The sequence below is a fragment of the Mesoplodon mirus genome (genome assembly GCF_964341445.2).
Source record: "Mesoplodon mirus genome assembly, chromosome: 3".
In the NCBI taxonomy this organism is placed as follows: domain Eukaryota; kingdom Metazoa; phylum Chordata; class Mammalia; order Artiodactyla; family Ziphiidae; genus Mesoplodon; species Mesoplodon mirus.
The window spans coordinates 77,490,017-77,508,876 of record NC_138978.1 but is presented as its reverse complement, the minus strand read 5'-3'; the positions used below and the strand labels follow the sequence as shown (position 1 = coordinate 77,508,876).

The 18,860-nt window shown below is 35.0% G+C and overlaps 1 protein-coding gene across 1 annotated transcript in view; it reads right to left on the bottom strand.

Annotated features, from left to right (window-relative positions):
* PRKACB (protein kinase cAMP-activated catalytic subunit beta) overlaps positions 1–18,860 on the bottom strand; it is a 142,055-nt gene that overhangs the window by 12,857 nt on the left and 110,338 nt on the right. The window contains exons 6-8 of the mRNA XM_082615931.1: positions 17,917–18,043; positions 16,902–16,997; positions 14,364–14,486 (exon numbers count right to left, since the gene is read on the bottom strand). Coding sequence (XP_082472057.1) covers positions 14,364–14,486; positions 16,902–16,997; positions 17,917–18,043 — 346 coding nt within the window. The remainder of the gene's footprint in view (positions 1–14,363; positions 14,487–16,901; positions 16,998–17,916; positions 18,044–18,860) is intronic.

Below are 18,860 nucleotides of genomic sequence, written 5' to 3'. Positions count from 1 at the left end.
TAGAGGGAGCTTAATTTAGTCTAAACCTACCTTTTAAAGATGAGGAACCTTTTTTTTTTTTTTTTTCTTTTTTAAAGAAAGATAAGGAACCCTAGCTTCAGTGAGACTACCAACTCAGTTAATTTCATTGTTGGGAAAATAACTTAATTCTTTTGACTCCTACATGTTTCTGCAGTCCATAATAGCACAAAATATATGATAGGGCAAATAATGTGAAAACAGCTGTAAACAGCTAGATATGGAAAAGAGACACTCTAACCCCATTCAACCAGTAGAGGTGAGTGATAAGGTTATTGGAAACTGGCACTATTTAACATGAAAGAGGTGTTTGTGCAATATGTACTCCCTAGAGTGTTTATTGGGTCTTCTTTCCCCTAATATTTCCTGTTTAGGAATGTTTTTCAACCCTTAGAGACCAAGTTACTTCTGGGTTTCCTAATGATGTATTCTTGAGAATAAATCTATTTCTACAGTGAGGTACAGACACACACAACAAACTTTTAACACATCATGTGTATCAAAATCATCTGTAATAATTTAAAAAATACAGATGTTTGGAATACACAGAAGACCAACAGAATCAGTATCTCTGAGAATGGGCATCTATTTCATGAAAGCTTCATGAAGGCAGAGACCACAGCTGATTTGCTGTATCCAGCACTGGTTTGTCATATACCATGAGCTTAATAAATATTTAATGAATGCACGAACTTAAATTCAACAAACACTGATTCAATGCCGTCTATGTGCTAGGCACTGATGTGCCTGGGATATAGTAGTAAACCAAAGGGAGATAAAGATTCCTGCCTCCAACAGTGTTTATATTCTAGTGAGAAAGAAACTTAGCAACAAGAGTGACCCTTTAAAAATGTTGTTATCCTGACAAAACCTTGCTTTGTAAGGTCTTTAATTTTTTACTCTGAAGAAAATGGGGAATCATTGCAAAGTTCTGAAAGGAGTAACAGGATCTGACTTAATGTTAGAGAGCAGTATCAGTAAAGGTGGTAAGAAGTAGTTGAATTCTGCATATGTTTTAAAGATAGAGCCAAAATGGTTTTCCTGTGCATCAAATATGGAGTGAGGACTCCAGGGTGTTTTGTCTTGAGTAACTGAAAGTAGCTGAAAGGATAACGTTGCCATCAACTGAGATGGGAAAGATGGTGGGAAGAACAGATTAGCTACGGAAAACAAAAATCTGTCAGTTTTAGGTTGAAATTGAGATATTTATGAGACTGCTGAGTGGAGATTTCAGGTAGGAAGTTGGATACAAAAGTCTGCAACTCAGTGAGTCACGTATGGACGGAAAAAATGAATTTGGGAGCTGTCAGCTAGCATTAAAAGTCATAGCGAAAATGAGACCACCAATGGAAGAAATGCAGAAAAAGAAGAGGATCAAGCCAAAGAGATTTAGAAGGAAAGATGAGTAATTCAGGAATAAAACTAAGATTATGAAGAGTCACTGAAGCCAAGTGAAGGAGTAATGAATGAACCACTGAACTAGATTCTGTTTCTCTTTTTGCCACAAACTAGCTTTTATCTTTGGGCAATTCTGAGCCTTGATTTACCTACACATAGGATAAGGGAGTTAAATTAAGTAAAATGGAACATTCTTGTCATCTTAAAAATTCTACTAAGCTATTTCTTTAGTAGAAAGAATATCTGGGTTCCAATCCCAACTCCAGTTACATACATTCTCTATGCTTTAGGGCAAACTCTTACCTTTCTGAGTCTCACTTACCTCATCTATAAAATGATAAGAGTATAATTCATCTGGCAGGTATGAAAAGAAATTAGTTAACTTTTATGAAACGGCCTTTTCGTTATTTTTGGCTGTGCCATGCAGCTTATGAGATCTTAATCTTAGTTCCCCAACCAGGGATTGAACCCAGGCTCACGGCAGTGAAAGCACCAAGTCCTAACCACTGGACTGCCAGGGAACTCCCTGTGAAACTGCCTTGCATCTTGCAGGCACTAATTCAATACATGTTTCATTTTTAAGTCTTTTCATTAGGATAATATTTTAATGAACTGAAGTTGAATTTCTGAATCAAAGAAGGAACCTGGAAGTCAGCAATATCTATCATTATGTTTCCAGACTACCCAAGGGCACTTGTGCTAGAAAAGTCATTGGAGAGTGTAAGAAGTTCCTCTTTTCTTCTTGTCTCATGCTCCACCTGTTAAATTTGTACAACAAACACTCTTTTCTTTTCCTAAGGTTCTTAAATTTGATAGAGGCAGGGAGAAAATGGACAGCCATAACCGTTTTATAAGGACAGAATTGTGAATATAGCTGATACCTTAAACAACTTTGTCAAATTATATTACATAATATGTTAAAACAACTGTGAAATTTACTCTGAATTGAGCAAACAGAATATTGTTCTGCTTTCAACACTGATTATAAAGTCCTGTACATTTTAGTTTTAGGAGTAACTATTACTTTCTAAAAATTTAAGAATTTACATCCAGAAAGCAAATCAGTACATGTTATTATAGTATCCATACTGGGTGATTTAAATTCACTGACTCTTTTTTAACTTTAGAAATAAAATAAGACCAAAATCAAGTTTGTCTACACTCAGCTTAATCACAGAAATTACAAAGTTGATCTTTGATTGAAGAAGAGAAAAATTTTACTGCTATTCTTCTGCAATTTATACAGGAAAAGATTGTTCAACCAGTAACATTATCTTTTATGCATCAGGGTAAAATTTACTGGGCTTAAATGACTCAAAAGAGTTTGCATACAGTAAATAATCTGTTAACTTCTGTCCACATGCATACTGGAATAAATTTTGAGAAATCCTCTCTCTAAATTAGTACAGTTCAAGAAAACTACCATCCCAGTAAAAAAAATTGTCTAGAAAAACTGAGCATATACATTAGTTAATTTTTCAAAACACATAATAACTTTTCATACATTAGGCTTTCTAATAGATATGGTGCTAAGTTCCACACTGCCTCATAGGACCCAGGGAAAGTTTAATCAGTCTGGATCCTATATATAAAAAGAAACATCTAGGACATTAACAAAATACTTATAAATATTAGTACCATGATTGTGGGCTCTCTGATCTGTTCTTACCTATGCAGAAACAGTGCATAGACATAATGAATTCAGATGGTTGCAAAAGGTTATTACCCACCCCATCCTCATTCCATCCCCTGCAAAACAAGTTGCAATCATTTGCCCATAGGACCCCTAAGGTAAGGACTGTCTCAAACAAGGTATTAAGAAGAATTTTAAATGTCCACAGCAAGATGTTAAAACATGGCCCTGGATTTTATGTAAATGGTATAACTGCTTTTGTACTTCATGAAAATAACTCCTGCGTACTGTTAAGTCTCTTTAACTGTAGTCATGCCAAATAGAAAAAGCCATTTTAATTTCTCCAAAAGCACTAACAATGGTGCCTTAGAAAAAGTGTAGTGGTACATCTGTATACGTATATATTACTTAGGAATACACAAAAAAGAGAAAATATAGCAGGCCTGAGACTGCTACCCTTCAGGAAGGCCTGCCTGCAAGTTTGGTACTTGGCAGGTATCTGGGAATTGGAATGGTGATTCAAAGTTCCATACATTGAAAAGAAACTTCCTTAAATGACATGAGTGGCTCACTGTACCTAGACTGTTGGTACAAATAATATGGTTTATGCTGAACATCTGTTTTTGTTCTGGGAGTCTGGGATTTTGCTATGTGTTAGGTAGAGGGTGTATATGTGATCCCAATAAAACCCTTGGGCACTGAGTCTTTACTGTGCTTCCCTGATAGATAACATTTCATCCATGTTGCCAAATTTGTTGCTGGAGGAATGAAGCGTCCTTTTCGACTCCTTTGGGAGAGGACTCTTGAAGGCTTGTGCTGGTTTCCTCTGGATATTACCCCATGTGACTTTTGCCTTTGCTGATTTTAGTTTATAAACTTTCTTGTAAGGTACTTGTTACAATGAAAGGTATTCATTCCTTGAGTATTACTATATGCTGAATTTTGTGAGTCTTCCTAGTGAATCACGAAACCTGGGAATGGTCTTGGGGACCTTGGACATAGAAGGGAAAAGCCATCTGGCTGCTAATCAACTACATTTCATGTGAATGTGGATTGCTCTTCAGGAAAAAATTAACTGACTTTTGGGGGCTTCCCTGGTGGCACAGTGGTTGACAGTCCGCCTGCCGATGCAGGGGACGCAGGTTCGTGCCCCGGTCCAGGAGGATCCTGCATGCCGCTGAGCAACTGGGTCCATGAGCCGTGGCTGCTGGGCCTGCGCGTCCAGAGCCTGTGCTCCGTGGCGGGAGAGGCCACAGCAGTGAGAGGCCCGCGTAATGCAAAAAAAAAAAAAAAAAAAAAAAAAAAAATTAACTGACTCTTGGATCATTCCGTGTATACATATGTTTACAACTTTATATTTTGTATAGTGTCTCCTTGTACATTTTTGGTGCTCATTAAAAATAGAATAATATTTACTTCATACATAATGGAGCTAAGAATTTTTTTTAATTACATAAGTCAAAAACTCTAACTTTAGGGCTTCCCTGGTGGCGCAGTGGTTGAGAGTCCGCCTGCCGATGCAGGGTACGTGGGTTCGTGCCCCGGTCCGGGAGGATCCCACATGCCGCAGAGTGGCTGGGCCCATGAGCCATGGCTGCTGAGCCTGCGCGTCCGGAGCCTGTGCTCCGCAAAGGGAGAGGCCACAACAGTGAGATGCCCGCGTACCGCAACAAAACAAAAAAAACAAAAAAACCTCTAACTTTAAAGTTTCCACACAGCTCTTACTTGCCTGCCACCTTACTTGCAAATGTCATTTTTGAATACAATGTTAACTTTTGTATTAACAAGAGTAATGCAGCCAGATAGAGTTGCTGTGGAAACCATAACTGATTCTTGTATAGAGTATATGGCACTGAAGTATTAAATTTAAAGACTATATACAGAAACTCAGCATATGTATTGCTAGGATGAGGCACAGTTAATGTGGGAATTATAAGACTTTTCTGTTAACTATGCATTTCTAAACCTGAATCTTAATATTGCATGAATAATTTGACATTTAAATACCACCTCCAACTCCCTCTTGCGAGAGCACTGGAATCACAACTAACTACTGAACAATCATTGACAGCAAGACACTGGAACTCACCAAGAAAGATACCCCACATCCAAGACAAAGGAGAGCTGCAGTGAGATGGTAGGAGGGGAGCAATCACAATAAAATCAAATCCCAAAACTGCTGGGTTGGCGACTCTCAACTGGAGAACAATTATACCACAGAAGTCCACGCACTGGAGTGAAGGCTCTGAGCCCCAGGTCAGGCTTCGCAACCTGGGGGTCTGGCAGTGGGAGGAGGAATCCTCAGAGAATCAGACTTGAAGGCCAATGGGGTTTGATTGCAGGACTTCGACAGGACTGGGGGAAACAGAGACTCCATTCTTGGAGGTCAGGCACAAAGTAGTGTGTGCACTAGGACCCAGGGGGAAGGAGAAGTGACCCCACAGGAGACAGAACCAGATCTACCTGCTAGTGTTGGAGGGTCTCCTGCGGGGGGCGGGGTGGAGTGGCTGTGGCTCAAGGCAGGGACAAGGACACTGGCAGCAGAAGTTCTGGGAAGTACTCATTGTAGTCAGCCCTCCTGGAATCTGCCATTAGCTCCACCAAAGAGCCTGTAGGCACCAGTGCTGGGTCTCCTCAGGCCAAAGAGCCAACAGGGAGGGAACCCAGCCCCACCCATCAGCAGACAAGCGGATTAAAGTTTTACTGAGCTCTGCCCACCAGAGGGATGCCCAGCTCTACCCACTACCAGTCCCTCCCATCAGGAAGGTTGCACAACCTCTTAGATAGCCTCAATCACCAGAGGACAGACAGCAGAAGCAAGAAGAACTATAATCCTGCAGCCTGCAGAACGAAAACCACAATCACAGGAAGATAGACAAAATGAAAAGGCAGAGGACTATGTCCCAGATGAAGGAACAAGATAAAACCTGAAAAAAAAAATTAAATGAAGTGGAGATAGGCAACTTTCCAGAAAATTCAGAATAATGATAGTGAAGATGATTGAGGCCCTTGGAAAAAGAATGGAGGCAAGGATTGAGAAGATGCAAGAAATGTTTAACAAAGACCTAGAAGAATTAAAGAACAAACAAACAGAGATGAACAATACAATAACTGAAATGAAAAATACACTAGAAGGAATCAACAGCAGAATAACTGAGGCAGAAGAATGGATAAGTGACCTGGAAGACAGGGTGGAAATCACTGCCGCAGAACAGAATAAAGAAAAAAGAATGAAAAGAAATGAAGACAGCCTAAGAGGCTCTGGGACAACATTAAATGCACCAACATTCACATTATAGGGGTCCCAGAAGGAAAAGAGAGAAAGGACCCAAGAAAATATTTGAAGAAATTATAGAGAAAGCTTACCTAACGAGATTATAGTAGAAAACTTCCCTAACATGGGAAAGGAAATAGCCACCCAAGTCCAGGAAGCACAGAGAGTCCCAGGCAGGATAAACCCAAGGAGAAACAAGCCGAGACACATAGTAATCAAACTGAAAAAAATTAAAGACAAAGAAAAATATTAAAATAAACAAAGGAAAAATGACATATAGCATGCAAAGTAACTCCATACATTTAACAGCTGATTTATCAGCAGAAATTCTGCAAGCCAGAACGGAGTGGTATGATATATTTAAAGTGATGAAAGTGAACAACCTACAACCAAGAATACTCTACACAGCAAGAATCTCATTCAGATTCGACAGAGAAATCAAAAGCTTTACAGACAAGCAATAGCTAAGAGAATTCAGCACCACCAAACCAGCTCCACAACAAATGCTAAAGAATCTTCTCTAAGTGGGAAACACAAGAGAAGAAAAGGACCTACAAAAACAAACCCAAAACAATTAAGAAAATGGTAATAAGAACATACATATTGATAATTATCTTAAATGTGAATGGATTACACACTCCAACCAAAAGACAGACTGGCTGAATGGATACAAAAACAAGACCCATATATATGCTGTCTACAAGAGACCCACTTCAGACCTAGGGACACATACAGACTGAAAGTGAGGGGATGGAAAAAGATATTCTATGCAAATGGAAATCAAAAGAAAGATGGAGTAGCAATTTTCATATAAGACAAAATAGACTTTAAAATAAAGACTATTGCGAGAGACAAAGAAGGAGACAACATAATAATCATGGGATCATTCCAAGAAGAAGATATAACAATTGTAAATATTTATGCACCCAACATAGGACCACCTCAATACATAAGGCAAATGCTAACAGCCATAAAAGGGGAAATCAACAGTAACACAATCATAGTAGGGGACTTTAACAGCCCACTTTCACCAATGGACAGATCATCCAAAATGAAAATAAATAAGGAAACACAGGCTCTAAATGACACAATAGACCAGATAGGTTTAATTGATATTTATAGGACATTCCACATGAAAACAGAAGATTACACTTTCTTCTCAAGTGCACATGGAACATTCTCCAGAATAGATCACAGCTTGGGTCACAAATCAAGCACTGGTAAATTTACGAAAACTGAAATCATATCAAGCATCTTTTCCAACCACAATGCTATGAGATTAGAAATAAGTTATAGGAAAAACAAAAAAATGTAAAAAACACAAACACACGGAGGCTAAAAAATGTTACTAAATAATCAAGAGATCACTAAAGAAATCAAAGAGGAAATCAAAAAATACCTAGAGGCAAATGACAATGAAAACACAATGACACAAAACCTATGGGATGCAGCAAAAGCAGTTCAAAGAGGGAAGGCTATAGCAATACAATCCTACCTCAAGAAACCAGAAAAATCCCAAACAATATAACCTTACACCTAAAGGAACTAGAGAAAGGAGAACAAACAAAACCCAAAGTTAGTAGAAGGAAAGAAATAATAAAAATCAGATCGGAAATAAATCAAATAGAAATGAAGAAAACAATAGCAAAGATCAATGAAACTAAAAGCTGGTTCATTGAGAAGATACACAAAATTGATAAACCTTTAGGCAGGCTCATCAAGAAAAAGAGGGAGATGACTCAAATCAATAAAATTAGAAATGAAAAATGAGAAATTACAACAGACAGTGCAGAAATACAAAGCATCCTAAGAGACTACTACAAGCAACTCTATGCCAATAAAATGGACAACTTGGAAGAAATGGACAAATTCTTAGAAAAGTACAACCTTGAGAGACTGAACCAAGAAGAAAGAGAAATTATGAACAGACCAATCACAAGTACTGAAATTGAAACTGCGATTAAATATCTTCCAATAAACAAAAGTCCAGGACCAAATGCCTTAACAGGTGAATTCTATCAAACATTTAGAGAAGAGCTAACACCCATCCTTCTCAAACTCTTCCAAAAAATTGTAGTGTAAGGAACACTCCCAAACTCATTCTATGAGGCCATCATCACCCTGATACCAAAACCATACAAAGATACTACAAAAAAAGGAAATTACAGACCAATATCACTGATGAATATAGATGCAAAAATCTTCAACAAAATACTAGCAAACAGAATCCAACAACACATTAAAAGGATCATGCACCATGATCAAGTGGCATTTATCCCAGGGATGCAAGGATTCTTCAATATACACACATCAATCAATGTGACACACTATATTAATAGATTGAAGGATAAAAAACATATAATCCTCTCAATAGATGCAGAAAAAGCTACAGTAATCAAGACAATATGGTACTGGCACAAAAACAGAAATATAGATCAATGGAACAGGATAGAAAGCCCAGAGATAAATCCACACACCTATGGTCAACTAATCTATGACAAAGGAGGCAAGGATATACAATGGAGAAAAGACAGTCTCTTCAATAAGTGGTGCTGGGAAAACTGGACAGCTACATGTAAAAGAATGAAATTAGAACACTCCCTAACACCATATGCAAAAATAAACTCAAGAAGGATTAAAGACCTAAATGTAAGACCAGACACTATAAAACTCTTAGAGGAAAGCATAGGAAGAACATTCTTTGACATAAATCACAGCAAGATCTTTTTTGACCCACCTCCTAGAGTAATGGAAATAAAAATAAGCAAATGGGACCTAATGAAACAAAAGCTTTTGCACAGCAAAGAAAACCATAAATAAGACAAAAAGACAACCCCCAGAATGGGAGAAAATATTTGCAAATGAATCAATGGGCTAAGGATTAATCTCCAAAATATATAAACAGTTCATGCAGATCAATATCAAAAAAACAAACAACCTAATCAAAAAATGGGTGGGAGACCTAAATAGACACTTCTCCAAAGACATACAGATGGCCAAGAGGCACAGGAAAAGCTGCTCAACATCATTAATTGTTAGAGAAATACAAATCAAGACTACAATGAGGTATCACCTCACACCAGTCAGAATGGGCATCATCAGAAAGTCTACAAACAACAAATGCGGAGAGGGTGTGGAGAAAAGGGAAACCTCTTGCACTGTTGGTGGGAATGTAAATTGATACAGCCACTATGGAGAACAGTATGGAGGTTCCTTAAAAAACTAAAAATAGACTTACCATATGACCCAGCAATCGCACTACTGGGCATATACCCAGAGAAAACCATAATTCAAAAAGACACATGCACCCCAATATTCATTGCAGCATTATTTACAATAGCCAGGTCATGGAAACAAGCTAAATGTCCATCAACAGACAAATATATAAAGAAGATGTGGTATATATATACAATGGAATATTACTTAGCCATAAAAAGGAACAAAATTGGGTTATTTGTAGAGACATGGATGGACCTAGAGAGTGTCATACAGAGTGAAGTTAAGTCTGAAAGAGAAAAGCAAATATCGTATATTAATGCATATATGTGGAATCTAGAAAAATGGTACAGATGAACCAGTTTGCTAGGCAGAAAAAGAGACACAGATGTAGAGAACAAACATATGGACACCAAGCGGGGGAAGCAGGGGGCACGGGTGGTGGGATGAATTGGGAGATTGAGATTGACATATATACACTAATATGTATAAAATAGATAAATAATAACTTGCTGTATAGCACAGGGAAATCAACTTTGCTGTACAGTAGAAACTAACACAATGTTGTAAAACAACTATACCCCAATAAAAATAAATAAATAAATACCACCTTCTCTGTTTCTTTTAAAGGCAAAATATGTGTAGGAGAGGATCTAACAAGCTGATCGATCATCTTTCTGTGCATTTATAAATACCAGTTTGAATTAAAATATGGTATATAGAGAAAGAACGTAAAAGTCTAATGTTCAACTATATGTACTTTAGTGAATTAATCACTTCATTAAACACATTTCATTTAACTTTGATAAGTCAATGATACCTGTAATCTTTATAACATGGTTTCCGAAAATATAATCAACATAAAATACTGTTGCATAAAATACCATGCTTTTTAAAAAAAGAAAATAATTCTGAATGCAAAGTATATTTTTAAATGTTATTTGATATCATTAAAACCATTAAAAAATTTAAATACAAATACAGGATCTGTAAGACCAAAACTGGATTTTCAATGACTTGAACAATTAAAAAATTTGAAAACAAGTTTGTCTCCAATTTGACTTTTAGCTACTAACTAGAGAGACAATAATACTTTGTAATGTGGATAGAGGTAACTTCTAGTTTGGATTTGAGTGCTGAAACAGATTGCTTTATTGGGAAATGTGAATATGATTTTTTTTAACATATTTATTGGAGTATAATGGCTTTACAATGGTGTGTTAGTTTCTGCTTTATAACAAAGTGAATCAGTTATACATATGCATATGTTCCCATATCTCTTCCCTCTTGCATCTCCCTCCCTCCCACCCTCCCTATCCCACCCCTCCAGGAGGTCACAAAGCACGGAGCTGATCTCCCTGTACTCTGCGGCTGCTTCCCACTAGCTATCTACCTTACGTTTGGTAGTGTATATATGTCCATGCCTCTCTCTCGCTTTGTCACAGCTTACCTTTTCCCCTCCCCATATCCTCAAGTCCATTCTCTAGTAGGTCTGTGTCTTTATTACTGTCTTACCCCTAGGTTCTTCATGACATTTTTTTATTCCTAAATTCCATATATATGTGTTAGCATACAGTATTTGTCTTTGTCTTTCTGACTGACTTCACTCTGTATGATAGACTCTAGGTCTATCCACCTCATTATAAATAGCTCAATTTCATTTCGTTTTATGGTTGAGTAATATTCCATTGTATATATGTGCCACATCTTCTTTACCCATTCATCCGATGATGGACACTTAGGTTGTTTCCATCTCCGGGCTATTGTAAATAGAGCTGCAATGAACATTGTGGTACATGACTCTTTTTGAATTATGGTTTTCTCAGGGTATATGCCCAATAGTGGGATTGCTGGGTCATATGGTAGTTCTATTTGTAGCTTTTTAAGGAAGCTCCATACTCTTCTCCATAGTGGCTGTACCAATTCACATTCCCACTAGCAGTGCAAGAGTGTTCCCTTTTTTTCCACACCCTCTCCAGCATTTATTGTTTCTAGATTTTTTGATGATGGCCATTCTGACTGGTGTGAGGTGATATCTCATTGCAGTTTTGATTTGCATTTCTCTAATGATTAATGATGTTGAGCATTCTTTCATGTGTTTGTTGGCAGTCTGTATATCTTCTTTGGAGAAATGTCTATTTAGGTCTTCTGCCCATTTCTGGATTGGGTTTTTTGGTTTTTTGTTATTGAGCTGCACGAGCTGCTTATAAATTTTGGAGATTAATCCTTTGTCTGTTGCTTCATTTGCAAATACTTTCTCCCATTCTGAGGGTTGTCTTTTGGTCTTGTTTATGGTTTCCTTTGCTGTGCAAAAGCTTTGAAGTTTCATTAGTGAATATTTACATTCAAATAATACAGATCCTAGAGATCACTTAATAACAATTATTTTGTTTTCACGAGTTCTACTTTAAATGCATAAAGAGAACAAGGAATGAAAACTTTACATCCAATATGGGGAGAGATAATCTGGCACCTTTAGTTAAAAACAATAGCACACCAAACACCCTATCGTATTTCTAATAAATAAAGGAAAAAAAAATCAGATATTGTGATATGATAAAATTTTATGTTGCTACTCTTCTCTTCTAAGGTGACCAGGATTTAAACTGTTACAATTTTAGAATTTTTGCAGATTTAAATTTAAACCGTGTGCTACCATTGGATTCTAAATGTTAAAGTTTGATATGAAATAAAAACATATTCAGAAGTAGCCAAAAAAAATTTACACAATGTACAATGATTGGCAAACAGAGGCCAATTCATACAGATGAAGATACATTTGTTTTAGCTAAAACAATTTTTCTAAGTAAATAAAATTTAGTTAGGACAGCATCCCTGTCAGAAAATTTGATTCCTCCTATGAAATTAAGTATAAATAAAAGCAATATAGTAAAGATTCAGGAACTCTACAATTAACTGTAATTAAATTACTTGGAACTATTACTATAATTTCTGCATTCTTAGTCTTTGTACTAGTAAAATATGCTTCTCCCATTCAGTTATTTAAAAGTATTTTAGTCCTCTCATTATTCTTCATATGACCTTTGGCCTTATTTTCTCTTGAGATTTTACATAATCACTTCTCAAATTCTTAAAAAATAAATCACTGCCTTGTATATTAATTTTTCTTGATTTTTTGTTTTGTTCATCTCAAAAGTTCTCTTACTTTGACTTTAATATTCTGCTGGGTGAAAACAATTACAAAGATAAGAAACCTGAAGCTTAGAGATCTACAAATGTAGCAGGGACAGCAGTAATACTTAATTACGTAAATATCAATTCTTCGTTCTGCCTTTCTATATTACTTTAGTGTGAATCTTTCAAAAACCTAGCTTAGTTAGCTGTAAGAGGTACTTATTTTTTCAACCTTTGACATAGTTGAAGTATGCATTCTTTAGTTAGTCCCCTAGTTTGTGAACCTGCCATAATATAAGACTTCCCCCCATAATATACAGTAAAATATAACTGAAAATCTTGTGATCCCTGTAGACTGCATATACACTATGACATATGGAACAGCACTGTCATGTTGAGATGTGGGTTCTAGGTGGCTGGAGAGACTCATTCTATTGGTGTCTTGTTCCATCCAGCTATTTAAATTTGGGTCTTAGTAAAAAAGATAAATTATTATATTATGGACATTGAAGGTATCTTCTGAATAGGTGACATTATAAATTTTAAGTTCATGAATCCTAAGGGTCAGTTTTCATACAAAATACAGAACATGAATCTGGCTGAGATATAAAGAAACAGATTTTTCTTCTATCTCCTTCCAGATTCTTTAGGTTGATTAGGCTTATCTCTGCCTTAGAAGGTCACAAAATACAAAAAAGTCAACTATATCACATCTCAGGGAATGTCATGTCAAGACTGATGTTATATGATCAAAAACAAACAAATAAATAAAAACTAACTAATAGAGCATACCACATGTAGGAAAAGGAAAAATAAGGAAATATAAGGAAATGAACATTCCCATGAACTCTGTCATAAATGCATAGAAGGCCTTCTGGGAATTTTTGAAAGCCTACTGAATCAGGCTCATCTCTATTAAAACTGACTGCAGTATTTTTAAAAAGGATCTAATGCATGAGTTATGGCAAGAGTGAATGATTGACCTTAAACAAAATACTCTTGGAAAAAAAATTAGGGATTATAAATGCAAAAGAAGGAAGGTTTATGGAGTAATTACAAAACGTAAAATACTCTGACTTATAGTACATCTACTCATATTCAAGAAGAATTAATGTTAGTTTCATATTTGCTAAAGATCAATGGCAATTATAATCACAGTAACATGAAAAACTGTTTACGTAATTTCTATGTATTCCCATCTTAAAAAGGCTTATCTATTCTATGTCTACTTCCAATTTTGTAATGTTTGACATAATTCAAACAAGTCTCTCCTAAAAAAGCAATGGCATATAAAAACAGCCCCTAAAACTTCTCTCCAAGCAGATACCCACATGAAATAACTAACAATTTTTATTTATTTGAAGGAATATGGAAGAATTAGGGCTATGATCCTGTGTTTTACAAGTGATAAAAATGCTAATAATGGAAACTGCTTTATTATTTTGCTAATATGTTTGTAAAATTGCCCCTTTTTCCTTAAAAGACTTCAATGATTCAATATTTACGCTATCTTAAATGAGTGCTGCTCATTTAAGCTGCTAAATATAAGGGCAGCAACTATGGATATTTCTGTCTTTTTCCCAATTTAGGGTAATATTCTGATGACATCAAATGGTTTCAATCTACAAAGCTTAAAATTCGTTTATAGAAATAATGAATAATAAAGGAATAATAAATTGTATTACTTACCTTTCCGGAAACAATCTTTTCATAAATCTGAATTGGTTGGTCTGCAAAGAATGGGGGGTAGCCAGCTGCCATTTCATAGATTAACACTCCTAATGCCCACCAATCCACTGCCTTATTGTAGCCCTAAGATAAACCAACACCAAATGTCAATTATTACTTAATTCACTCAGAGGAGAATGAAGTCATAAATTATTTCAAAGTGATCTTCAAGCATATGAAAATTTTTAAAAAGCAGTTGCTGAGCAGTAATCCAGGATAAAATAAAAAATAAACAAAATGTATCAGGTCAGATTTGAATTAAACAAAGGGGAGAATTTCCAGATACTGAAATTGGATATTAGGAAGTATTATTAAATCTTCTTCCTAAAATCATTAAGAATATTAAAGACAATAAAAAGTGCCCTGTTTAATTGGGATAATTTAGTTGTTGCTCAACAGTAGGAAGGGAATTGGACCAAATTACCCCCTTAAAGCCCAATCTAGTTCCATAATATTATGAATCAGGTTTTCTAGAGAATACTTAGAAAGGTCAAAAGTTTTGAAATGAAAGAGTACATACTGTACTTCATAATAAATAGTGGAGTTAACTTCAAAATATTCTATATTGTTGGGGTTAAGAGGGTGAGTATACTCGGGATAATCCCATCCATTTCACAGGATCTTATGAAAGCTAAAAATTTAATGTGGAACATAATAAATGTAAATATTTAAGTATACTTTATTCATCTAGTGTTTTGTTTCTCATCTCTAAAAGGTATAAAAGAAAGATAACTAATTCATGGGATTTTGTGGGGACTACATCAAATGAAAGGAAATGATGTGTATAAAGAGTGTGTTGCAAACCAGATGTACAATTCTAAGGTTTCTTATTTGGGTTTGTTTTTTTCATGTTAAGCCTACTAAAATTAAGATTTAGAAGTACTGATAAGAAAATAAATAAGAATAAAATATTAACATGTTTATATAAAGTTTGTTATCAGCCATAATCAGTGTCAACTGGCACAAACGATTATAAAAAAAAAACAAAACAACTTGATCATGGAGAGAAATGAGCTGAGTTCTTGCCAGATCTTTTGGTCTGCCATCAGATACAGCCTTTAATTACCTTTGCCACTCCCCCTAGTCCAACCGTTTTTCAAAATTTTAGCTTATAAATATTTAATTTTCAAATTGCTGGCTAAAATATAATAATATAGAGATTTTTTCTTTTTATTTCCTGCTTCTGTATGTTTTTAAAAAGAGAGAGACTAGTAAAACAGGAATAGCACTTTGTTTTGCTAATAGAAATGGCATCAACTTTGCTTTAATTCTTTAAATTCAACTCATTAATAATGTAATTACCATGTTTTTTTGCTATAATGAAAGCATGTAACGTTGAAACAGATCCTTTTACCAAACTTTGATTTCTATGTTTTGGATTGTGTACTAATGTTCATAATAAGTATTCCAGATGCTTTCAATACCCTAGGTATGGAAAACGAAAACAAATCAGTAAGAAAAACTAAATTATAATAGAAAAATGGGCAAAGGACATGAACTAATAATTCATACACACAAAGAAATACCAAATGGCTATTAAGCATTAAAAAAATCTAATAATCAAACATAAGACTTAAAATAATTAGATATTATTTACTGTCTATCAAATTAGTAATGGTTTTTAAAACAAGAATATCCAATGCTGGAGAAAGTGTGGTGAAACAGGTACTCTCAAACACTGCTGAGAAGTGCAAAATTGTTACAATCTTTTTGGACAGTGCTTTGGCAACATGTATTGAAAGCCTTAAAAATGTTCATACTCTCTGACCCTGTAATTCCACTTCTAGGAATCTATCCTAAAAAAATAATTTAAAATATAGAAAAAGCTTTATGTACAAAGTTGTTTATCACAGTGATTTATAATAGAAGAAAACGAAATAACCTGAATACTCAACAACAGAAAATGGCAAAATACAATATGGTACATTTTCAAATAAGCCATTAGAATTATATTTGCATGCCTATTACCATTCAAGTGAAAAAGCTGAATACAAAACTGTACATTCACTATAACATGCATAGAAAAATATATTAAAATGTTTTTTTAAAAAGGCTACCTCTGGATGGTGAGATTATTTTAAAAAATAATTCACATACTTTTTTTCCATTTAAGTGGTAAAGTTGAAACAAAGGAAGAATTGACAACTAGTACATGTCGTCTTTAGTTTGTCTCTTGGTGTAACCCAGAGCAAGGGCCTCCTCGCCCTCCTGTATTGGGAATAATTATGAAAAGGCTATGCTTTTGGCTTCAAAACATGGATCTAGAGGTCAGATTTATTCATACTAATTCTCTCAGATTCAGAGTTAAAATCACCAGTTTATGGGATTACTGGTAGACTCTAAATAATTACTTTTTAGTAATTATGAACAAAAGATTTAAATTCATATTTAGATTAAATAAACATGTAAAATTAGATCAATAAACTTTATTTTTATAAACGTCCACAGTGATGCATGCCTTATATTTCTACTTCTTACATAACTACATTATAAATATACCTTGCTGAGAATTATTTCTGGAGCCAAATATTCTGGAGTGCCACATAATGTCCAAGTTCTGCCTTTAACTCTTTTGGCAAACCCAAAGTCTGTGACCTATAAAAGACAAAAAAACTTGTAAACATTTATTATTTCATAATAAATGTACTACTGTACCTAAGTTGAAAGTTAAAAATCAGAGTTAAAATTAACACCATGAAAAAAATTAAGTCAATGTAACTGAGACTAATCCAAGAAGGCACTGTTTAGTGAATAAAGGTTAAAGCAACCCATGCTGGAGAACCTTTCCCTGACACAAACAAAGAAACAAATGAACCAAAAAAAAAAAAAAATAGTTTTAATAAAAATGAAGCAGTGCTAGGAGTGTTCCTTAAGTCCAGCATTGTCCTCTGCCCTTAATTACATCCTCAGAAGTGCAAAAGCATCACTGGGAGAATCTTAATAACTGCGTAAAAAGGAATGCTCTCATTCTATTGATAGTACAGATGGAAAGAAAACACTACCACCAGTCCATTATTGGTAGCTGGGCCTCCTTTGGTAGCTGCACTGTAGCGTTAAAAAGCATGGACTCTTGGGACAGGCTGACAGGATTCAAATTATGACTCTACGTGTGTGACCTTGCTGTTCCTTAGTTTCATTAACCTTAAAATGAGGATAACAATAGTATTTACATTTCATAGTGTTATCAGAATTAAAAGAGGTGATACATGTAAAACACTTAGAATAATGCCTGGCACTAAGTGAGTACTCACAAATTTAGCTATTATTTCTTTACACAGGAGCCTGAAATCAGTTCACAACTATAGACTAAGGGAGATAGAAACAGGTTCCATCTTTGATGGAACTTTTGGTTCTTTGTAATAGCAACAGAACTGTGAGCTCAATTTAAACTGTTAGGAAGAATTGGCTCCCTCAAAGAAAAAAAGAATCCAATATTGGTAGTTGTGGTTAAATACATATAACTTCTTACCCAGTATTTCTCAAATATATTATATATAATGTGTTCAAGTCATACCTGGATATAACCTTGGTGGTCAATTAAGAGATTTTCAGGTTTTAGATCTCTGTAGATGAGGTCTAGTGAATGGAGGTACTCGAATGTTAGCACTATCTGAGCTGCATAGAACCGTGCATGGGGTTCACTACAAAGAAACAAAACATTGATTTTCAGTAAAATAGGTTAACATATAGTAATTAGTAGAATATACAAAAAAAATAACATGAGGTAGAGGCATTTTGGGAGAAAAATTTTTTTTTCTTTTAAACATATGTAAATAAATATGTTAGTTTCCAAATATTTACTAAATCTATAAATCATCTTCAAATAATGCTTTGATATACTTACTGGGCAGCATATGTTGAAGAAAACTTAACTCTCAGATTGTCATTGTAATTTAAATTATTATTGGCCATGTTAGAAGACATTGAGAATGACTGAAAAACACCAGTTAAATTATCTGTCGGGGCAACTGCTATTGCTGATAGGCTTCATCTCATCTACCTTTCTGATAAATTTCAAATACTTAAAGAATTTCTGCATTAATCTGCAGATTTATGCCATTTTACCCAGGCTGTTACTATTACAAAAGTGACGTATGCTCATTATAGAAAAAGAGCCATAAAATATTAATGAAGAATAAAGATACCAATAATCCCATTCAGAAACCAGATTTAATCCTGGTGTCTCAATTTCCAAATCTTCTACTATGCATATTTATACAGATACCTGAACATAGGTATAATCTGTATATTTAGGTAAATACACACAGTTCTGGATACATAGATTAGATTAACTGATAGATTATGGTAATTTTGATGCCACATTCTGAGTATTACTCCAAAAGGATGTACTGTTTTCTAGTTTGAGTTTCTATTTCATCTTGTCGTGTATACACTGAATTCTTCTAATTTTCCTGATATATTGCAATGACTTTCAGATTTGTGTCCTCAATGAACAAC